Source organism: Nomia melanderi, chromosome 5 (genome assembly GCF_051020985.1).
Source record: "Nomia melanderi isolate GNS246 chromosome 5, iyNomMela1, whole genome shotgun sequence".
Classification (NCBI taxonomy): Eukaryota; Metazoa; Arthropoda; class Insecta; order Hymenoptera; family Halictidae; genus Nomia; species Nomia melanderi.
In genome coordinates, this window is record NC_135003.1 from 18,779,910 (window position 1) to 18,803,903 (window position 23,994).

Consider the following 23,994-nt stretch of genomic DNA (forward strand, 5'->3'; position numbering starts at 1 on the left):
GATTCTCATTGACGAATCGTGAGAATTTCACTTTTCCCGCGTCGCGATCCTTTGTATCTTTTCCTCTTTCTGGACGCGCCGTTCTGTAGATGAACGATACGCGAACCTCGCGAATTAAATTCTAACAACGGTTAAACGTGTTTTTGATGAACAACTTAATGACCGGGTATGACTGTTTGTCTCGTCGGTTTCACCTTTTCCTTCTGTCAACACTCAAACATTCGGGATCCTGCGATCTCATTGTAATTTATTTGTAGCTTTCTGCACTCCCTCGTAATAACGGTGTTTATTTAATTAATCCTGCGAATTCGTTGGTACGTAATTCGTGTGCGACATTAAGATACTAAAGAATATCTTTTGAAAACTCTTCGACTATCGATCTCTTATTTTCTACTTTCTTTTAATCAATCATTAATAAGTAGTAGTAAAGATTCCCAAGTTGATTCAATAGAAACCAATACCAATTATCGATCGAGACAGAAGACTGATTCGCTATCATCGAAGCACCTTGATTGAAAGTTTCTTCGCGTTCTAGCAAATGCTTCGCAGCAAAATGAAAATCTTAAAGGGTTAACGGTACACCGATCAGACTTTCCAGCGCGCTCGACTCACGATTCCGATTCCTCTGATCCGCGGCGATCTCGCGTGAAGGTAAAGATAGCCTGTACCGTAAGCGTGTACACCGACTCTTGTTATTTAGCATTTTGAAACGTAGTTGCGTCGTTTCATCTGTAGAAAGCTCTTCGTCACGCGACGAAGCTACCGGGGACCTAGGAACCATCGTCCTCGTCTCGGTCCTCGGCGACGTCGCGCTCGGAATAATAAATCATTGCCGTATAAACCCGGCCTCGTCCGCTTTTCCACGACTTTCAGATCCACGAGCTGTTTGCCGTTTGATTACAGCGCGATAACCGCGCGAACGCGAACCGGCGGGAAGGAAAACGGAGAGTGAAAGATTAACCCTTTAACGAATTCGTAGATTTTCCAAACTCCGACGAAATTTATAGTTTGTATCGATCTATTACGGAAGAGTGTCCAATGGAATGCGAAGAAAGGTAGTCAAAATAAGTGCGGATAAATCAACGGTAGGATTTTTAACGAGTTTTCGGAATTTATCTTACGATTGCTTTCACAACAAACGAACGTAATGATTGCGTTTGCTAATCTCTGTTCGAAATATTCATCTCGAATATGATGCAATACTATGAGATGAGGGATTAAAACTTCTCCGACCTAATCCCGGCTATAATGACTCGACTATCTTTTATCGGGGCAGGGAAATCGCTGCGAAGTCGTTGGTTTCTGGAATCGAGGGACTCGTCATCTCGTAAATTTGTCCCCTGTCCGAAGAACAATCGCTGCTTTGATCAGCATTATCCGACAGGTCCTCCTTTCGTCCGTTGATTCGATAAATCAGTAAAGTTACGAACGTGCAACAGTGAGATCTCGAAATCCATAATTAGATTTCATTTAAACAGCTGACAGAATTATTCATTCATTCGATAATGTTCCTCCGAGAGAATAAAAACATTGTCAATGCATTAGATATCGAGATTTGCATCTTCATTCGTCACGTCAGTAGAGTAGCAATTAGTCAAAATTCTTAGTTTAATGAACACGGGATATCAACATTGACTTAACCTAGTTCCAAACACCTGCCGCGAATTACCAATCATCGGTTCCGCATAAAAATTCAATGAAACCCGTGCCTATTATGCGGCTTTCCATAAATTACGGGGTCATTTCCATAGGAATCGCTCCTTAAATCGTATTTTAAATCGCACTAGACCGAACCAGGTTCGTTCTTTCGCCGCGTACACGCTTCGCCATTCGCGCCGAAAAAAACAGCGAATGTAAATAAATTACCGCATTAACAAGCACGCTCCGGGTACCAGGAAACGTTCTCCGATACATCTCGCGATCGTTACCTTTTACAGGAAGCTTGTTCGATCGGACGAATGACCCGGGTAACGAGCGGACCGTTCCGCCACGGAGGGCAGAGAGGAACAGAAAATTCAGGAAAAACGGAGAAGGAGCAGGTGCGATCGCCATTGTTCGGTGTGAACAGTGTCGCGCCGACGAAGAAGAAGAAGAAGAAGAAGAAGAAGAAGAGGAAGAAGAAGCAGCAACGTGTGCGTTTTACTTTCTAAGAGTACAACGGTCGGGCACATTGTAATATTTCGTGCGGCGCAGAGAAAGACCCGCAACGGCGCATTTAAGACGCAAGAACCGTTTAATGCGGAATCAGCCCGCCATGGAAAATGTCACGCGCCGCAACCCGGCGATCTCGCGAGCGCGGACGACCACGACCCGCAAGAGTTTTCCTCGGGAAAGCAAAGCGTCTGTGCGTCGCACGGTCTATGGTGGCTGAGATGAGTATCTTAGATGCTGGAATAGATAACGATGAGAATTCGACCTACAGTCATTTGTCCTAACGATCCCGCGATCTTGGGAGATCGTTTGATGACTGCACTGGGAAACGTGGGTCTGATTGGTCAATCCCTATCTGATTTGCAACGCAAATTTGCTATTCGTCGATACGGTTACGCGTGTCCAATCAAAGCTGTAAGGAAAACAGATAGCGGAAGAGCCCTCTTGACCCTGGCCTTCTCGAAACATCAGGATGATTCAGTGATGTTTAGCGTAGCTGGCACTCGAATGACTCAGTAGGCAAGGTTCAAATGACCGAAAGTCAGCGGTGCTATGATATGCAAGTTGTTCTGTAGGAATGTGCGTCTTTAACATCAACCGAAATGATGTGCTGGAAGATTCATTCCTTTCATTAATACGTAACAAACGTGAAATCTTGTGCTTTACGTGGCATTGCCGATTTATGCTCGCTACATTCTAGTCTGTCACTTTCCTCCGTTTCCCCGGAAGCCTCGTAAACGTGATTTGTCTAGAGGTTCTGTCGGATGGAACGTCGCGGGAAGAAATTTACGGAACAAGCTAATACGGCAGGCCGATAGATTCGGCGGCGAAAGTGAAAACGGGCGTGTTCGAGGGAATTCCGATCGGAATGCCTCGCGGACGGATACGCGACAAAAGGAGAAAGTTCATTCAACGTACGGGTGAATGAGGAACGACGCCGCGAAATTACAGTCCGCAGGAGGAGGAGGCGGTGTAAACGCTTGCTCGCTCGGCGGCGGCTCGCGTTTCGCAATTTATCGACGGCCACGCGTAACGATTTTCGTTATGAAATCGCCAAGAATTTCGTGTTCGCGTTCCGGGGGGAGCCGCGTGGGCGCGGCACGCGGCACCGGCACGCGATTACGAACGGTCGCAGGCGTTCCTTCACTGTTCGAGAAGATCGTCGGCGTTTCAACCCCTAACACGTTCACAGTTGAACAGGAGCTTATCGAAATCACGTTCGAGTGGTTTCCTTAAAGAAATGGGAACGGGCTAAGATTTTTTGCAGTGATTGCTCCTTTAATCCTCTCGGACCTTATGGATGGAAGGAAATTGTGTTCGTTTATAGAAAGTCGAGCGACGAGGTTCAATGCCTCTAGTTTCAATTGCGAACGATTGATCGCGTTTTTCGACTGTTCAAGAGGATGACCGGTGTTTTGGTTAATGTCTAAGTCGCTGCCAGCCGAATGGTACCTTATCGAAATCCTCTCGACATAGTTTCTTTAACGAAACAGAAACTGATCGAATTTACTCGGTTTATTCGTGGATAGAAATTTCTAACACGGAGTTTCGGTATCTCGAGCAATCAATATTCCACGCGGCAGCAAGAAAAGAGGGTTAAACAAACAGCTAATCGAAATTTTCTCTTACTTAAAGCCAATCTGCCCATGCACGAGCGAGCGTAACCGCAGCAAAACAGGTAACACGCGTTGCAACCGGTGTATTCGCGCCTGTCCCGCGTCGCGAACGACGCGAAAACGTGAAATTTCAAGGGCGCGTCGTCGCCAGAGCTAATAAACGCGCTATCGCCTGTGTGCCTTTTGTCTTACGTAAAGAAGGATCAGTGTTTTTATCACGGAACACGCCGCGACCGTGAAATATTCGCCTCGTCACGAGCGATCGCGGGGAGATCGGCGAAGATATTTCGTTCGGTGCACGGGAACACCCGTTATCCCAACGCTCTGGTATTCGAACCAACCATTATCGGAACACGGCCGTGTTCTTGCTCGATATTCCGCGATGGTCGATGTTCGCATTAATTGCCCGCGGTGTTTCTAACTTATGCGCCCGGACTTTACGCGTTTCCGGGGGCTACGACTCGTGGAACACCAGAACTTCCATTTCAACGCGAAACACAATGGAAATGCAACTTTGGTTTCGCCAAAGGAGAACGTTCTAACGAGAACGACGCTACCTCTGTTTCAATCTCGCCTCGATAAACAATATTCGCTTTATTTCTTGTTAGCGAGCGACCGTCTATTTCCTGCGAAACAGGTTCGAATGCCGCATTATAATTATAATTTATTTATTTATTACAAGAGACGGGGGAACGTTATTGAAAACGATAAAACTGGAATAGTTTCACTATCGCGGCACGGAACGAAGCGAAACGGGCTGGTAAAAACCGAACGAAATAAATCGAGTAGAGGAAAATCGATTGAAATTGGCGAGCGTCGGCGCTTCTAAGATTCTGGCTAATTTACCGGGCAATAAAAATTACGGGGAGAATCAATTAAACGCGCGGCGGAGGCGAAAGGAACCAGCTATGAAGATTATATTCCTAAAAATAGTATTCCGACGCGATCCTGAAGTGTTCGCCGCTCCGGGAACAGGTTTAAGGTGATGCGAAGAGCAAGAAGAAAGTGAGCCCGCAGGAATATTCGCTCGAAAACCGTACGATTCGGCCTGGCCAGCTGAATCGGAAGTCGCAGGACTTTCTTCTTCGGCAGGTCCGTGGAACGGCGTACCTCGTCGATCGAAATTTCGATGAAAAATTCACGAAGAAACACGACTTCGCCGCTTTCCGTCCACGCGAGGAATTTCTAACACCGGCCAGCGGACTAGACGCCGCTCGCCGAACAGATGCTACAGAAATACACCGGTCACGGCTAGACGACGATTGTTACCCCTGCGCCAGCCAGAGACTACGATTACTGACAAACAGAAACCACACACACCTCGTATTTTTGCATATTTCGCGAAATTAACGAGTGAAAGTGATGGTTCGAGCCACGTGTCTGTTTCACTCGCGTCTGCGGAAATGTATGCGAAACACTGTGCCAAGAGTGCATTATTCAGAGGACAGTTGTAGTATAAACGTGTACGTACCTACTCGACAAGGATGAATATTATTAATTTATTCCTTTCGCCGTAAACTGCCCTTCGCAACGATGTAAATCGAAAACGGTCACAGTCGCGTCTAACACGTTCGAGAGAACTGCATAAAATCCGCACGCTGCTAGATCCTCGAGCGAGCCAACAAACACGGACCCTCTGTTTTTCGAAGAAACAACGAACCACCTTCGGGTATCTCGACCGCGAATGAAATTAATCGATCCGAGGAGCGTTAACGCTGAAAACTACACACTCTGTTCGCCGTGCGCGATGTATCCGTCGCAGGCCAGGCGCGATCGGAGCAAGCGAAAAAATAATCAACCCGGTAAACGGCTACTCACCGGTCGATCGATGAGTCCACGGATGCACGAGGAAGACGGGTCTACCACGGGGAAGAGACGTTTTCGTCGGTGCGACGTGGAGGAAGCGGCGAGGCAGGGCCGCGGAGAAAAATGTTGAAAGCACGAGCGTAAACATCGAACTGAAGCTGCCAGGCAGGCTGCACCGAGAGGCAACACACCAACCTAGGCCCGACCTTAATAGGCTGCTTTCACACCGAATGCTGCGCGCACACCCGATCTCCTCCGGGGTAGATGGCTTTCAGGATAGAGTTCGGCGGAATGTAATCCGGCTACCGAATCGCGAATTCTTATGCGTTTGCGGGACATTCAAGAATCCAACGGAATGCAGCAGGTACAAAGACAATACGCGAAGTATCCAAAGTAGTGGTTTTCATAACGCAAGCCGTGGAGAATGACTTTCTTAACGATCCGGATTTCTGTAAAGATGTTCTAGCGATAATTTATTTTTCTATACTACAGCTGCTAGACGTCTTCGACTATTCCTGATTGTTTTCGATTATTATAAGATTTATACGTCGATGATCCTCCTAGCTGTTACTCGATAGGACAAGGATATTCGACGTGCACAGTATCCTATTTCTCAAGTGTCGAACGCGACCGAACCCAGGATTAATGGACTCGTTATCTTATTAGCGATCGGAGAAAATCCTCGTAGGAGGATTAGGACTCGCTCGGACCTTGAGCGGCCACGGATTCGATCGGTAAACCGATCCATCCGTAGCTGGTAATTAAAATCTGTTCGCCCGCTGGTAATTGGCGAAAACGGCGATCAAATATTTATCGGGTGGTCTTTCGCGGCCGTGTTCACGGAGTTGGTAGTTACCCGGGACCCGAAATAGCTGGTTCCTCGTCAATATTTTAACGTAGCCGGTCAATGGCCCCGGTCCCTCTGATGCAAGCGTGTATTCGCAGCTAATTTCCCTGAAGATCTTTACTGCACTTCCGTCATGGTCGCATTGTACGAGCTATTTGCAGTCGGTCAAGACGCGCGGACGGATCTCGCCGCGATGGAAACGCGGACGGGACAACCCTTCGACTATTACGATCCTTTTGTTTCTACACGCTAATTAAACTCTGCTCGAGCTAGAACCACGCGGAGATTGTTCCTATATTAAAGCCTTCATCCAACCTCGGACTAAATAAACATCTCGAATGTTCTTGGCAGATCGATATCTCAGAATTCTAACGATTCCAGTGTGATTCCGTATCTCATCGGAAAATGTGAAATAATTAATATTGCAAAGGGTTGATGATCCACGGTTAGAGGGTTTATTCCGTAGGACAGGGTGGTTTCCATCGATGATCGAATTCTTACAAGGGCGATAGAATAAGAATCGAGAATTCGACGCGGTAGCTTGTTCGGCGGACAACGGAAACGAGGATAAAAGGACTCCGGATCGAACGGAGGAAACCGGTGAATCGTCCGGCTCGGTGTGAATGCGACTTAAATCGAATTCCGCACAAAGGAAGGCATTCGATGGAAAAGAACCTGCAACGGGCCCGGAGCCCGCATCTCTTCCAGGCCCGAACCTAATTCATCTTAGGGCCCCGCGGCCGACACAATCGCGCCGGATTTCACAGCGAATAAGGGCTCTTCCGAGAATTTCGGAACGGAAGCACCTTTCCACGGCAGGCTCGCAGGCCGTGCGCTCCGCCGGGTGTCCCTACGGGCGCGTTTCCATTGCTCAGAATTTCCATCTCGATTCGGACCCTGTCAACCTGTTAATCGCGCGACTTCTCGATCGCTAATACCCCCGTACAGCCAATTATAGTTAAGTAAAGCGGACGGGGAGTGAGTCATTCGGCAATAAACGTGAATACGATGTAATTTATTTGATTGCATGTACCGGGTGTCTCGCGACTAACTAAATGTTTCCTTCGATGTTCGTTCAAACCGAGATATTCTTCGTCTAGAATTGTTTCTCTTGGAATTTTACAATATTTCGGATCTGCAGCGGTCGTTTTTAGAATCCGGTAACTCTAACACAATCTTCGGTACCTCGAGAACAGCTGAGACTCTTTTGTTCGAATGTTTTTAGCTTCTAAAGTCCCTAGGGAACTTCCAAGAAAAATTGTTACACCGCTTACAGTTGGATGAAGGTTCGAGCGATAACAGATGTTGAAGATATTCAACTGGAACACCCTATATAGGCTGAATTAAACACGGGGATGATTGGATAAATTAAACGAGAGGACGAGCAGCGGATCAACAGATGCGGGTGAATACGAGAGACGAGTTAATCCGTCTTCGCCGATTAACAGGTTCGCCGGGAAGAGCACTTTCGATAAATGATTTAGCGAGAATATTCCCGTAAAAATGCTACGTAATTGTGAGCACGATTTAATCCGACGGAGTCGACGAGAGAGAAGTAAAAGTGATGATCCCAACGACGCCAAGGACGATTCAGCCGAGCGATTTTTAATCATAGTTCGAGATGACGCTGGACCGAGGAAATCGTCGCGGACCCGCCATCCGCGTCGAGTCTCAAATGACTCTCTCCTTCGCTGATTTATAGTGCGTCTAACGGCGCCGCGTGAAATCTCCCAGTTTAATCCGTTGGTCGCAATTTTGCAGAAAGGCTGGTAAGAGTACGTTGGAAAAGAGACGCCCCTTTTCCTCTACCGAACGTGACTGACTGAAAGCTTCGACGGTCGCCATCTTGGATTAATCAATTTCGAATTGTTTCATGGAGAAACGTTTTTCAGTTGCTCACCGCTGAGATTATAGATCTTGAAGAACGTAAGAATGATTAGCAATCGTGTGCAAGAAATAATTGCACGAAGTTTTACAATGAAACTTCCAAACCACTAAGTGTACTTCTGCAGGGTCACATGAAGGTCAAGCCACTGTTTACACTCCAAAGGAAAATGCATCGCCTCGTTAAAGAATATCGATGATTTTCTACTAGTATCTACCATTTTCTAGCGAACTACTCTTTCATTGACTAATTTGTTGCTCCAAGAGGCCACACAGTACTTAGCCTCTTAAATGAAGCCTGGCCCAGAGATGTACATTTAACGAGTCTTACTTCCACTGTTTTCAAAGGGCTTGGGAAACGGAAATCGCTAAATAAATCAACTATTCCGGTGAATATTTATGCGTGTCAATCGTTCGGATTGCCGCGAGGTTCCAGTGCTAAAAGAAGCAGTCGGCTATAAAACGAGGCTCGGCCAACCGAAGCTAAAGACGATTTACCGGCCGATAATCGAATATCCACGTTAAAAAGGAAGAGTCGCGACTTACCTCGTGCTCGTGACGGCCAGACGAAGGCACTTTATCGGAGAGTTCCTTGAAGAAGTTCTCGGCGCTCGTGCCGCTCCGAAGGTCAGGCCGTTCGGCTGTATCAGCTCCCTTGCCGCTATCGTCCCGAACGGAATCGGACGACGCACTTTCCCGGCCGGTCGAGGAATCCCCTTTCTCCTTTTTCCGAGCCTGCCGGTCCTTCTCAAGGATCTCCGGCTCGCTAAAACACTTCTCGAAACTCGAGCCGCGCTGCAGGATCGTTGGCGAGTTCGGTGTCGATTTCGAAAATTCGAGCTCGGCTTTCAAACCGTTGCCGCCCTTGTCGAATATTCGCGGCGGGTCCTGGTCGCGGAACGTCCTGCGCTGTCCCTTCGCTATCTCGCACATTTTTCCTTTTCCTCTTCGTTTTTCTCTCGTCTGCGTCAACGGGAGTCCGACGGGTTCCTCATTCTACCGTCTCCTCACGGTAATTGCGTCGCTGGGATTCTTCTCGAGAACCTTTAACATCACATGTCATCAAACCTTACTTGTTACGCCCTCGGTAAATTATTGACAACGGTTATTGTCTTTACGTTACATCCGTGCCAATTAGTTCGGAATACGGAACGCAGTTTCTGCTACGCGTCGCGGTGAAAAACGTTGGGAAAATGATATTGTAATGAGACGAGACTCGCTGGGGGATTACTCGGCAGTTCAAATTGGGCCAATCACGACCACGCTATCGGTAATGGGATTACGCGTTCGATTCCGCACGGAAAACGTGGGTATGGCGAGAACGCGAGTGGGAAAAACTGTCGGCAAGAACGTTTCGTAAGATCCGGAACGTCTTGGGTCGACGAAACCGTCATTGGTCTCGTTGACACGGCAGATACTAACCGGTTTCGAGCAAGTGTTTTTCCTAAGGACAGGGCCAGCCTTGTTTCGCAACGCACAATACTTCCGTGAGGTAGAGAGACGCGAACGGTACTACATATCTCGCCAAGGGCCAAACGACTCATGCGTCATACGGAAGGACATCTGTTGCCCTTTTTCCACGACCCCTAACGTACCCTTCCTCTCGTTCTCAGTCTCTTTTTCATCCCCTTTTTGTCGGCGAATTTACTTTCCGTTGTTTCCATGCCTGCGCATGGGATTTCCATGTCTCGTCGTTCCAATTTCAAACGAAAATTCTGTCGTGCCCGTAACGGAAGAGAATTCATCGAAACGATTGGTTAGGTTAGCTTCGAATCAAACGTAACGGATGTTCCTCGTATCGACTACAGTTAAAACGGTCGTGCGTCGATCGATCGCAAACTGCTCAACGGTAGGAATTATTCCATACGTCCGCGAGATGGCAGAAATTTTTACACAACTGTGTACATGTGCTTACGTGATAACCATATAAATTCCGTATTTTTATGGTAATTCATTTTCATCCGGAGAGCCTAATGTTAAATGAAATTTCATTTAGCTCGTGATTGATTTTAGTCGAATTAATGTTCACGTGTTAGAATTTATGGATAAGTTTTGTACGTTAAGAATGTGTGAGCGGAAACGATGTTAAAGACGCAACATCCTATATATGTAGGATGTTTATCTGTGCTTAAAGGAATGTTATCGCTAAAACCAAAGATCCGGTAAATGGTTGCGCGATATGATTCAGGCTTATTGCTTTTTACGCAGGATTTAAGATTATTTCTGTACTCGGATTTAAGAAAATCCGTACACCTGTTCATTTATAAAAATGTGTGTATTATAAAAAGCTGTAATCTGTGACAAAGTTGCAGAGTAATTTTACTTAATAAAATATGGTCGTAAAACGATAACGTTAAAACCTTTTTTGCCATTTGTGTTGCCATTTCAAATGCAAAAATATCGAGGTATATATAATTAGAAATACAACCGTAACCGGTTCTGTTTTTTACCGAGTCGAAACTACTGCATACAAATAAGGCTAGGAGTAATTGCAAGTCCATTTACTCTAAAAAATATTAAGAAAGTTATCAGCGTCATTAGACGCCGAAGCAACGAAAGCACTTAATTTACGCAGTTAATTGCGTCACTCGCGAAGGATTTATGTCGCTGAATATACTTTTGATGCACGCAGAGCTGTCCGAAAAACAATTTCGATTTAGTACAAAATATTCAAACATATCTGTGATTTCAACTGAAAAAATGTTATTTTCATTGTTTAACCACTTTTAAAATACTTTTAACTTACTTTTCTCCTTAACCCCATCGGTACGAACGCATGCATGCGAAATCCGTGTTGCATAATGGATTACTAGCGCCATCGAACAGTAAGCCCTCTAAAGTACGTAACCAGACGATATATCGAATTATCAAGGCTCGGACGGGTCGGATGATATTGAAATAACCGGTAGTGCTGGCTTTAACACTGCCGTGGACTCGTTCCCTTTGTGACCCCTTGTATCAAAAAGCAAAGTTCACTGCAACAAAAATGATGCAAGCTAATTTGTGGAACTTGGTCACCACTTCTGTCAGAGTAAGTTTCAAAGAACGTTACGTGCCAATAAATCCCATCATAGATGTATCATTGTCTCGTACTTTGCCATTCATTTTGGAGTCTATTTCGTAACATTTTGAAGGACAAACGGTTTTGTTCCATATTATCTCGAACTAGCTGGCGAATCGTCTCTTCCGTTCTTTCTTGGTTTTAACAAGATCTTGATTAATCGGTTCGACAATTCAAAGTAACTCCTTAAATTCATTGTTACGTGTAAAAGCAGGATTCTTTTAATGCATTGGTTATGTCACCTACACTTTCATCCTTCATTCAGATGTATGTGATATATATGCGATATAGAAAGAGTGGAAAGAATAGCCAATCGATACATCTTCGAATAAAGATATTTTCACATTCACCTTTCTCGTTTTTAGCCAGCATGCGTTAAGCGTGTTATACCAGGCTTGACAGCTGCACAGCAACGTAGATATGCTAGTACGATAGATGCAGACCTTGTAGTGATAGGTGGAGGTCCTGGTGGATATGTGGCATCAATTAAAGCTGCTCAGTTAGGAATGAAGACTGTTTGTGTAGAGAAGGATGAAACACTTGGTGGAACTTGTCTAAATGTTGGATGCATTCCATCGAAATCTCTTTTAAATAATTCACATTATTATCATATGGCACATGGTGGAGATTTGACAAATCGTGGTATTATTGGTATGTCTTCTTAGTATTTCTATAGTAACACTAAGTTATTATCATCATTGTCAATGATACTAATTTCCACTTTTTTATTGCAGTGGAAAATGTTAAACTTAATCTTGAGAAGCTCATGGAACAAAAGCGTAATGTAGTAAAAGCTTTAACCGGTGGTATTGCCGGTCTCTTTAAAAAAAACAAGGTTGAGTGGGTTAAGGGTCATGGAAAGATTACCGGTCAAAATCAAGTGACTGCCCTTAATACAGATGGTTCAGTTGCAAGCACAATTAATACTAAAAACATTATAATCGCAACAGGCAGTGAAGTCACTCCATTCCCTGGTATAGAAATTGATGAAAAACAAGTTGTGTCTTCCACTGGTGCTCTGTCGCTGAATGAAGTGCCTAAGAGACTCATTGTCATTGGTGCTGGTGTTATCGGACTGGAATTAGGCTCTGTTTGGCAAAGGTACTTTGTAAAAGTATCTTAATTTAATTATTTGTCTAGTTGTGGTGTTTCTAAGCATTGCTTTTGTTATTTACTGCAGGTTGGGTTCGCAAGTAACCGCTGTTGAATTTTTACCGTCCATTGGCGGAGCGGGTATCGACGGCGAAGTCAGTCAGTCGCTGCAAAAGATTTTAGCCAAGCAGGGCTTGAATTTCAAGTTAGGCACCAAAGTTACTGCTGCCACGAGGAAGGGTAGCGAGATCGTAGTTTCTGTGGAGGACGCAAAAGATCCCAGCAAGAAGGAGGACGTCCCGTGCGATGTCCTTTTAGTTTGTGTCGGCAGGAGGCCGTACACTCAGAATTTAGGGCTCGAGGATATGGGAATTGAGAGGGACGAGAAGGGCAGGATCCCTGTAAATAGCAGATTCCAAACAGTTGTACCTTCGTGAGTCAAGTTGCCTTGTAAAACGCGATAACGTTCTTTCACGATATTGAAAATCACATAATTTTCATTTAGCATATTCGCCATTGGAGACTGTATTCATGGACCGATGTTGGCGCATAAAGCCGAAGACGAGGGTGTTATCACGGTCGAAGGCATCGCCGGAGGTAGTTGTCATCGGATGACAAATGTTTCTGCGACTACAGATTTATCTGGATCGTTCTTAATTATGGAAATGTAATATTCCGTTTTAGGTGCCGTACATATCGATTATAATTGCGTGCCCAGCGTAATATACACGCACCCAGAGGTTGGCTGGGTCGGAAAGTCGGAAGAAGACTTAAAGAAGGAAGGTATCGCGTATAAAGTTGGCAAATTCCCACACTTGGCTAATTCCAGGGCGAAGACGAATCTGGATACAGAGGGCTTCGTCAAAGTTTTAGCCGACAATACTACAGATAAGATACTAGGGGTTCACATGATCGGTTCGGTAGCTGGTGAACTTATCAACGAGGCTGTTCTCGCTATGGAATACGGAGCAAGCGCAGAAGATGTTGCGAGAACGTGTCACGCGCACCCGGTAAGTCCGCGAATCAGCTTTGACCGCGTACCAAGCGTGCAGAATATTTTACTCATGGTGTTACTTTTAACAGACATGCGCCGAAGCATTGAAAGAAGCGCATTTGGCTGCGTATTTCGGAAAGCCCATCAACTTCTAAATAATTTATGAAAAACACGATCACTGCTTCATACTTCGACTCGCCGTAGCCTTTGATCTAGTCTACGCTCCGTCACGTCGCGCTACACGGCTAGCGCATAGGTATCACTATCGTTTAAACGTATAAGGAAAAAATGTAAATAAAACTGTAAAAGAGTTTATGAAAATATCGTCCCTTTTATATTAGTTTACCCCTGTTTCTTGTCTATTGTATTTATTATATGAATAAATTCATAACCCGTTATGTAAACGATGAGAACACTGCTTTCCACCCGAAAACCATGGTCCACCGATACATCACCGAAATCATTCTAGCCTCGAGATAATTTTTTTCTCGTCGCGTTATCAAACTTCCCTCGATTTCGTACAGATGTTCCAAAAGTATTCTCGGACCGTTACTTAACAAACCTAAACGAGACGACGACGAACCAAATACACAATAAACTGTATCCATCTTAAAACTCACCAATGTTTTACCATTTTCTATTGGCGAGTTCCATACCGACCCCGTCGATTCAACGATCCCGACGAAAAGCGTCTCGAAATTTGCCCGATTGGGGGCGGTCCACGGTGGGCACGGTCCTGGGCAACACGTGACCGGCGCAGGAGCGGCGGCGTTGCCGGCAGTCGGCCGCGGCTCGTCGTAGCCATCGGCAACGTTGCCCGCCGCGCCAGCAGACAAGACAGAGAAAGAGCGCCGTAAGGGTGGCACTTGTGCAGCAACACACACCCAATGTTTGTGTTTTCGAATTTTTCGTGATACCAAGAGAGAGTGGTTCGTGGCCGTTTGGCAAGGCATGTAGCGCCGTCGTCGGGCCCCTCGAGATGTGGACCACCACGAAAACAACCAAATACGGCGTCGGTGAGTTCCCCGTAGGCGTTTCGCACGTTCCCTTCTACGTTGGTTAACGCGCGCGGCTCGCCATCGACCCCGCGGACCTGTCAAACACCGTCCTCGCTGTCCCATCGTTCCGCGCGATCCCACCGCGGCCGATCGCGGATCGCGAGAAGATCCGCGTTGACAGACGGCGCCAGCCAGCATCGTGCTACCGACGACCGGCGCGAACGCCGGTGCCTCGCCGCGTACACCGGAAATCCTTGTGTCAATGATTTTAACGACCGTCTTGAGATGCCTCGCTCGACCGCACGCCGCTTAATACGCTCGGGCTGTGTGATGCTGCCGCCGGAGAGACATCGACGTGAACGTCTCTTCGGCGCGGGCCTGTGTGCGAACACGACCGTGTGCGCATTAGTGTTGACGCGCGTCCACAACGGCTCCTACTCGGAACCATCCACCAGCTTTATCTCACCGATTTTCTCTAGAGAACGATACGCGATATTCGGTATCGGTACGACACCGTAACATCATCCGTGTTATCGCTTTGTCGCCTGTGAAACTCGAGACAATGAACCGAGCACACCGTGCTCACTGACGTCCGCCAAATGCAGGTCACACCGGGAGTCATCCACCTGTAATGTTTGGGGATTCCCTCCGCTGAAAGGCGTGTTGCCGGTTACCCTTCTAGTATTTTCTTACCGCGAAAACGTTCGATTGATTAGCAGTATATCGTTTGAATATTTTCATGGTGATCGTAAAGGTTGCGAACGCTGGTACGTTACCATTTCGCGGACGAAATTAGCGAAAGAGAAGGTGGTGAACGGTTTCCAGTGTGATCCGTCTGTACACGCCGGTATTTGGCGTGCGTGCGTGCGTGCGTGCGTGCGTGCGTGCGTGCCTGCTGGCGGCTGCGTGTGTCAGGTCTCTCCCATTCATACATTGATCGTGCGTGCACGAGCACAGCCACCGAGAGGGCTCCCATAAAAAGTGAACTACGCCGGGCCGACTTTGCCATTAGCAAAGAGATCTCTGGTCTCGCGCCGTCGGACGCTACCCGTATCCGTGCACGCGCCTGCACCTCGTACAATTCGAAACAAATATTGTCACGTGACCTTCCACGGAGCCCCGTCCGTCCATCGACCCTCGCAGAATTCTATTCTTCGTTTATGCTAGTCATCCGCCTATTATCGGGACAATCAAATGCTCGAGACACTTTCGATTCATCGCGGAACTTTTCCGTAAGTTGCCATTATTATTTCCTGTCTCGGTTTTCCTCCTTGTCCGCCCGGAATTTTCCGAGGAATTTTGAACGGCCGTTTCGGTGGGAGCCATTTTCTTTCGGTACAACTGGAGTCGTGACAATTCGTTATCTTAACTTATTATCGACTAATGACGCGTTATCTTTTTCTACTTTTCCCTCCCGTGCTCTTTATGGGAAATAAATCAGTGCTATCATTGTTTGGAACGTCTTCTATGGTCTGTTTGAGGTTCCATTTGGAAACGTTCGTAATTTTTTCGAAATATCAATTTCGAAATATTGACAGCAACCGGTGACGTCGTTCCACTCCGATTTTACGATCTCAAGGGACGTCTGGCGAACATTATCATGAAATGTTCAAATGGAAAGAACGCGTTTCCCGATAAATTCAATTGGAAATGTCCGATTAAACGGCCTAATGAATTCGTACGTGTGATTCGACACTGGTGTTGACGCGCTGTCAGCTGTTCCTTGTTCTCTCTCGTTCTCTCGTGCTCTCTCTCCTCCGCCGTCGTGTATCCTTGAATTACATCCGTTTCAATCTGTTTTATCTGGCCACTACAAGCGTATCCTCTGCTCGAACATCAATTTCCCTGTCTCGTTGATTATTTTTACCGGAAACCGGATGTCCATCGTCCAACGGGCTGACTTTTCGGTGCTTATTGTCTCCCTTATGAGGTGGCGGAAACTCTCTTATTCGGATCGTGTTTTATTGGCCGGTCGTCGCGCTCTGTATGCTATCGGTGTGCGTCTACGAGTGAAACTGTTTACTTAGCCTTACCTTCGGATCCATATGGGGATCTATAGTTCGACGAATGATTGATTAAAGACTCGTTAACGATCCAGAAACGCTGATTCACTTTGTCGTTTAACGCGCCGATTGCCACGGGAATCGCGAACGATTTACGTATCGATTTACGTAGCCAGGCTAAATGGGGACAATTGTCAATCCTCTTTCGCATGGGACACCAAATTCGATAATGAATTCTTGAGTACCAAAATGAGAAAACTACGCACCGAATACTTATTGTTTACGTAATCGAATTCTTTGATCGTGTCTGATTGCGTTACACTATTCAGTTATTATCTCTATTAGATAGCTCCTATTAGGTAGACATTAATCATCTTACGTATTGTGATCATTTTCAAGCGTTAATCGTAACGCAACACCGACCGGTTATTCGATGTCTGTTTCACTGAAATTTATTGAGTGTTCCTTTATGACTGCAATGAACGTGACTGTTCAGTTATTCGAAAATTCGCTTATCCGAGCGATCTGTGCCTCTTAATTAATTTGGATACACCAGTTTCTATCGCATTACGTGACTCGAGTGACCGAATAGCTTTTTCCATTACCAACATCCACGTGAATAATGACGATCCGGCGAGAGTTATATTCTAACAGATCCGTATCGTAGGTCAAAAGCTTTTAGCGTATAATTGGTATTATCGATTATATACTATACACTGTGAACAAATAGTTGCTTCTACTGGAAGATCGTTAACAATGAGATTACTGACCGCTGGAATTGGCCACTAGACAAACCAGCCAACGGATTAGAAAACATTTGTCTCGAATGAAGTAACGATCTTCAAGATTTTCACTGAATCTCTTTCTCATTTAGCTGCAGAAGCTTTCGACGCTAAAATTTCATTCGATTTGAAACCCCGTCGACGCGGCACTCCGAGGGGCAGAGGGTTAACAGACGATAACGGAAATTAAATTATTGATCGTCGTAACATCCAGTGCGTGTCGTGTTCGCCGATTCTTATCGTTATCCTTCACCATGAAAGAAGAGAATCGATTATCAATCGAATATCGTGTTCGCTCCCGAAGTTCGGGGCGGAACGCAATTTTCCTTGTTGGGTCGGAGCAAGGAGGAAATTGTGGGAATGTTTACCTACGATTCAACGCCGGAACCAACCAGTTCGCTAGAATTAATTCTACCTTTACAATGATTGAGAATTTCGTAGTCGTTTCTATGAGAAACTACCGTGGATTCGGATTTAGTAGTACGCGAACTGAATTACAAATCGATGGAAATCAATCTCTGAAATCCTCGACTTTTGAATTTTTCAAGTTCTCGCATTTCCAAAGAGCTACAGACGCTTGGCGTTAAAAGTCACGATGGTAAACCGATCGGTTCGGAACATGGAAAACCGCGCGATCGGCCTTCGTCTCCGTCTTCGAATGATCTCGTGTTCCCGCGATTAATTGCCTACGTCGTTGAATTCCAAACGTGTGCGTTACAGTTCGCACACTCCTTGTGAAATTTCCTTGACCTCGTTCCGCATATTTCGTGCATTTCAGCTTTCCATCGAACTGACACGCTAACTTCCTTAATTAACAAAAAACATAGAATCTGCGAGTGATCGTCATGCGTTGCAAATTTCCTGCAGGCATCGTGCACTTCCTTGTTTAACGCGCAAGCATCGAATTTGCATAAGCTGCTACAGATTCGTGGAAAATGGAGTATTCGATTCTTAATGTATTTCAACCATTTCTAATTTGTTTTAATACGAAGCGTCTGCAGCTTGACAGTACGAATGAAATCACGTAATTTGACCTCGGCAGCTAATGGCTGAAGCATTTTACTGCAGGAAATTCAGGAAGATCGCGAACGGTAGAACGATTCTTCCGTGATGCCGTAGAATACTCGGCGGGCCAGCCGGTAGACGAGACGCTGAGATCCGCAATCTACCGAGACAGATTTTGCCTTGCAAATTGCCCTCGCTGCTATTACCTCCGATCGTTAATCGCGCCAGAAAATGGTCTCGTCGCTGGAACTACAAAGTACCTAATATCACCGATCCGCAATTTTCTTTAAAAACGTTGACGTTGCATTCCTCGAGACTTCGCCCAACTTTCAGCAGCGATAACGATAATTACAGTACAGTCTTTGTCGCGTTGTCGCGATGACGGTGAAATCAATGTCCAAAGTGACTACTACAGAAACGTGCAGCTAGTCTTAGTTGCTTAAACTTCCATAAATTCACCAACAATGTTATTCGTGTCAGTAGATAATCGAATCCCACGAAATGAACTGCTCAAAGTCATACCGATTAATATTACTTTATTCGACAGTGAATTATCCCAAATAAACCCGCGAGTCTCTTTCATTTCGCTTCGTTTAAGGAGAGATCTTTGAAATCAACTCGCACGGTGAACTGATTAAAGGATCGTTTACTCGGAGCAACAGTCCCGAGTTCTTTCAGACTAGCGCAGCAGCTCGTTCGACAGCGCGATCGCGAGGCCTTCGTTGATAATGGAACTTGTTCCCGGTGACTATTTCTCGGCCGCGCCGTCCCTTTTCACCTCGATGGCGAAATTGCGTGCAATTATGCCCCGAGAACTGGTTGAAAGTGTGCTCGGAAAGAGTCTCGCGGCGGTGTCGGCGGCGTTTATGCTTCTTTTCCGGCGACACCTCGTAATGGAGGCCGGTGGGCCATTAAAGGGACCATTCCGCGCGACGGCGACGGCCGCGCTCGCGAATGAATCCCGCCTCTGCCGGATTCGCCGCGATTCCCAAGAATCATTGTGCCGTCTCTATCCCTTTATCCGCTCTTTATCCCGGTCTTCCTTTAACGCGGGATCGTTAACGCCGCCAGTGGCGAGCGTATTTCATCGGTGTTTCCCTAAGCTGAACGTATCGTTTCGCTCGTACTATAATTCTCGCTTCTTCCGAGAATTTCCTTCTTTAATATTAACCGAGACCTATAAAGCAAACCTCTAAAAATCGCAAGACTATAAACCACTTGAACATCCAGCCTCTTATAATTCAACGATGCGAGGAACGCGATCGAATAGTCTTGTTCCCTTACGTACCATTTCTATTCAACTTTCAACGAATATCGCGTACTCCGTCAGAAAACGCGAAATTAGATCATTCCGGAGAAGAGTTTGCAAAGGGTTAATTTGGAGCAGAGCATCGCCTCTCCGGTAGCTACCGTGAGACAGATCGCGTTCACCGAAACGGGCACAGTAGATTTCACACGACGCCACGCGGAATGGATCGGCAGCGCGAACGGAGGCACGGATAACGTGTCAATCGAGCAATTTCGGTGCGGCCGACCCGTGTCCGCGGCCCCGTTCAGCCATAATCTTCCAATCGCGCTATCTCTCGCGTTATCTCGCTCACTGTCCTGCTTCGTTCCCGCCTGTGTTCTTTCTATCGCCGATTAACAGTCCGCGATTAGCCGTCGGCGTTCGCCCGAGCGAGAAACCGTTCCTGAACCGGGAATTTCGTCAGCGTGCCCACGCTTCTGTTTTTCTCGGCTGCAATTGCCGTGGAACTGTCGTGGGCAGCCGCCACCGGCCGTACTGTCTGCTTCGCTGAAGGTTCGGCCCTCCTCCGGCGGTCGGGTCGTGACATTTGTTAAACGGGTCCGGGGATTAAGTCGTGGAAATCAATGCGGGGCCAGTTGCAAAATTAATCCGTTCCGCCGGGACGACGGGGCTCGTTTCGACGAGGAGTTTGTCGGTTTCGCTTCGAATTTCGCGGAGTAGCTTCAGTCGTACGACGGAGCATTGTTTTATTCATTCGGAAGTTCACACTTTCTTCCGTTACACTTGTAAAGCTCCTAAAGCCGCGATTGAAATTCACGCGCACGATCAAAACAACGGAACGACTTGAGAATTTCAATATCGCGCTGTTTACTTCGAATTCGGTTTACAAGGTCGACGCGAAACTGCGTGTCGCGCATGTTGGACTCGGTGACACGCGACCACGCCGATAGTTTATTTATAACGTACGGTAACTTTTATTTTAAGCGCACCGCAGTCCCCTGGAAATTCGCCTGTATCGGATCCAGCGGAATCGGCGGTGCTCTTCGGTTGAAAAATTCGTCCCGAAATTTCGCTCCGTTTCCATAGAGCCCGTTCGCCGTGCGAGGATCAGCCGTCGCGTCGGGTCCCGTTCGTTCCAAGAACAAAGGGGGATTTTATTAGACCCGGTTATCAGGCGTTTTATTCGACTCCTTATTTCGCGATGGAATTCTGCTAGGGGATTGTACCTACCCCGGATACCCGCGACTCAAAGGAACCGGTGGAAACGCGGCCGGGTCGACGTCTCGCCGCCCGTTAAAATATTCACCGGGTATTTCGGATTCCGTCCCGTGAATTTCGGCGTAAAGACGTCCCAGGAAATATGCATGTTCAGCCAGCAGGATTTAAATCGGGGCAACGGTCGTCGGACTCGAGTTCCGCGCTGTCGAAATTCTTCGAATATCGAGGAGTTCTCGTACACCGATGAAAATGATTTGCAACCTATGCTCCATTCTTGCTCTGTGCTTGTTGAAACACCTACGAACAACGAGGCGCACACGGCCGAACGCGCAGTGAGAAAGCATTACAATCGCGAGCACGTGACTTGCTAAAGGAAACCCATCGCACGGTCATCAAGCCGCAAAGTGGGAATGAAAATAATGACAATAACAACAGATTATTATTATTATACGTAATTATTAGTTCCTGCTTTGCGGTTTGATGACCATGCGACGGGGTTTCTTTATCGTGTCACATGCACTTCTATTACCGATGTAACACTCCTCTCGCTATCACCTTCGCTTTATGCAAAGTACAACTACCTTCGCTCAAAATTTTCAAGTAATTGACGTTAACTCTATTTAGACTCGAAAATCAATATTCACGATTACAAACCAAATATTGTGTTGTACGATTGTTACCATTTCTTATCGTTACTACCATAATCGTCATCACCCGTTTCTATCTACTAATTCCTTTTCTCTATGTATTGTAATTATGACCAGTAACCAATGCAATTTTCTCATTCAACGGCATCGAAGCAACGAAAACATCAACTCGGAAACTTCCCCCGACGTTCCACGCCATTGGCGTATTCTTCCGAAAGTCCAGTCGTATAGGTTCGAAGCGCAGCGCAGCGTCGCGTCGCGCTAATAACCGTTACGTAAAATCGGCGCGATTCTGTCTCGGGGAAAACGGTAACGGAGTTGCAGACGACTCGAAAACTTTCGGCGGACGATTCGTTCGTAGACGGACGCGGCAGCGGCGGCGAAACAAGTTTGCGATTCCTGGAACCGAGCAATTTCGCGGACCTCTTATCGAATCCCCGCACGGCGCTGCGCGGCCGAGATCCTCTGCCAAAAGTTTGACGACCCAGTTTCTGCCGTCGCCGTCGAGGCTCTTTCTTCCCGCGGATCCTTGAGATTGTTTCTAGCCGCGCGATTCCGAGAGAAAGAGGAAGAGAGGGGACCTCAGCACCGCGATGGAACGCGCGGCGCGTCTCTTTCTCGCAGGAAGCTGAATCGAAGTCCCCGTTGCCATTCATTTCAAATGCTAATCCAATGAACTCGTTCGAGACACAAATTACAGGCCGTGACCGGCACATTTCCCAGCCGAAAAAACGAGTTACACAACGCGCGTGCGATCATCGCGAGTTTCCAGCCTGCTTTAATGGTTAGCAGTAAAACTAAAAGTGGGCACGAATTAAAAGTTAAACAGCGAAGGGGCAGATCGTTTATACGAACGACGGCGGACGGAACTTACAGCGACTTAATGTTATTCTTCCGCGGCAAGGACGAACGGCGTTAGAAATAATTAACGTCTCGCCGTCGTAGCTTTTTGTACAATTATCTGGCTGCTTGCGTCGATGAATCTTTTTGTTCGACGTCGATACGATTTTCTAAATGGAGTGAGTCAGGAATGACGAGGCGTGCTTTCTTATTGCGGACTTAGTGCTGGAGCTGATAACTGGCCGATGAAGCGTTGTGAATTATCTTCAAGGACGTTCATTCTATCGACACGTTTTCTTTCAAGGTACGATCCTCCTCGCAATTTCGCAATCTACGGATTCTTAAATTCCCAATCGATCGATTTACGCAATAAAGTCGAATAACTCGAAACTGTGCGCAGCTGAAACGTCAGTTCTGACATTCTCGAATTCCACGAGTGGCGCTAAACCAAATGAAAACTAAATTCCCAGTCGATCAGTCGGCTTCCCGTGGAAAAAATAAAATTCACCGGAGTTTCCTCCGCAAAGCGAAGGCTCGGAACAATTTGTTCGAACTCGAGCCACCCTCCGATTAGTTTTCCCGGACCGTTCGAAGCGATTCAGTGGCCCGTGGAAATCGTATACCTGGCCCGGCCTGCGAAATTATCGTCCTGGAAAATCTCGAAGGGCCGTAGAAGAGGGGGAGAGAGCTCCATCCTCGACTCTCCTCTCGCGCGATCGCGATCGTGATCCCCCTTCGAATTGAAATCCGCCGGGTCGAGGAACGGCCTCCTTCGCCTATCGATTCCCTCCGACTTTCGCGCCGCTCGCTTTATCAGCGCGCTACCTTTCCTGCGAGGATCGCGGAGGATCTTCACCCGGCCTCGGGTTCAAAGTTCGGCCCTCGGGGTTCAGATACGATCGAACGCTAGGTAAACAGGTACTTCGCTCGAGAGAATTAGCGGCATGGTCTTCTCGAAACTTTCGGCGAAGTTTAAGGTGCTCGCGAGCTCGGCAAACCGTTTTTCCCGTTAACATCCTCGATAGACAAAATGGAATATCGAGTACCCGTCTTCGGGGTCCAAGTTTCCGGGGGATTTTGATTTCATTAGTTGACGATGAATTTTAACCCCTTGGCGTACTGTTTACTTTCGTTACTAAGCTCGTGTGATACTTTACTATCGACAATTCGTAAGAGATATAACAGAATTTCCCATTACACTTCAGGTGTCTTACTCTAGTTCGTCGGAAGCCGATGCGGTTAAGTCGGTGTTTCGATATTTCCTGATTTTCGTCAATTTTCATGGGTTCGATCTTTGTAAGGGATGAAATAATGTGTTTCCAATAAAGAGACGAGACTGGATAGAATATTAGCCTGGAAGTCTCGATTATTTCCCTGTCCCGAGCTGAATAAAATTCAATGTAGACGCGTGGAAACGGGGAAAATGTATTTCTCCAGTGTCCACGGGCTGGTGGCGGCTGAAAGGAGGGTGGCCCGGCGCCGGTAATACGTTCCGACGGAAACACGAGGGGCGAGGGCGACGTTCGATCCGCGGCAGGCGGCGGGATGATTTCAGATGTCATTGTTTACGGTTTCTTCGGGGTCCTTCCCCGCTTTTGTAGCCCGCCACCCCACTGAGCCGTTGCAGCAGCAGCCCCTGCTGCCGTCGTTAAGCCCGCCGAACATTTTCACGCGGTCGACTACGCTCCGCTTGCCTCCGCTGCTACACAGCACAGGAAAATATCACGGCTTATCCTTATTTATCGATTTCCCGATTATTCGGATCGATCGGCTGCTGTACGAAATTATTCATGGAACGAGA

General features: G+C 46.8%; 3 protein-coding genes across 7 annotated transcripts in view; 2 read left to right on the forward strand and 1 right to left on the reverse strand.

The window, feature by feature from the left end:
- LOC116424650 (uncharacterized) overlaps positions 1–11,157 on the reverse strand; it is a 44,024-nt gene extending 32,867 nt beyond the window's left edge. Inside the window, exons 1-2 of one of the 3 annotated variants that reach the window (XM_031971315.2) lie at positions 11,051–11,157; positions 8,851–9,348 (exon numbers count right to left, since the gene is read on the reverse strand). In XM_031971315.2, the coding sequence (XP_031827175.1) occupies positions 8,851–9,237 (387 nt within the window). In that variant the 5' untranslated portion in view covers positions 9,238–9,348; positions 11,051–11,157. Of the gene's footprint in view, positions 1–8,850; positions 9,349–9,422; positions 9,623–9,726; positions 9,893–11,050 lie in introns of those variants that run through there. The other 2 variants (XM_031971314.2, XM_031971316.2) reach the window with 2 other exon arrangements.
- Position 11,158: 1 nt separating this feature from the next.
- Positions 11,159–13,855, forward strand: LOC116424645 (dihydrolipoyl dehydrogenase, mitochondrial). The gene is made up of 7 exons (XM_031971308.2): positions 11,159–11,335; positions 11,731–12,016; positions 12,100–12,466; positions 12,546–12,890; positions 12,963–13,054; positions 13,142–13,467; positions 13,541–13,855. Exons 1-7 carry the CDS (start codon positions 11,291–11,293, stop codon positions 13,604–13,606), a joined length of 1,527 nt encoding a protein of 508 aa, XP_031827168.1. The 5' UTR covers positions 11,159–11,290; the 3' UTR covers positions 13,607–13,855.
- A 384-nt stretch (positions 13,856–14,239) lies between these two features.
- spg (dedicator of cytokinesis spg) overlaps positions 14,240–23,994 on the forward strand; it is a 67,465-nt gene continuing 57,710 nt past the window's right edge. For all 3 annotated transcript variants that reach the window (XM_031971304.2, XM_031971305.2, XM_031971306.2), the window contains exon 1: positions 14,240–14,467. In XM_031971304.2, the coding sequence (XP_031827164.1) occupies positions 14,431–14,467 (37 nt within the window). In that variant the 5' untranslated portion in view covers positions 14,240–14,430. The remainder of the gene's footprint in view (positions 14,468–23,994) is intronic.

Excerpts from the sequence above, each read along its gene's own strand:
- LOC116424645 (XM_031971308.2), top strand. The coding sequence starts at position 11,291 with ATGATGCAAGCTAATTTGTGGAACTTGGTCACCACTTCTGTCAGA. Across the intron at positions 12,017-12,099 it reads GACAAATCGTGGTATTATTG|TGGAAAATGTTAAACTTAAT; the intron begins GTATGTCTTCTT and ends TTTTTATTGCAG. Across the intron at positions 13,468-13,540 it reads GAACGTGTCACGCGCACCCG|ACATGCGCCGAAGCATTGAA; the intron begins GTAAGTCCGCGA and ends TACTTTTAACAG.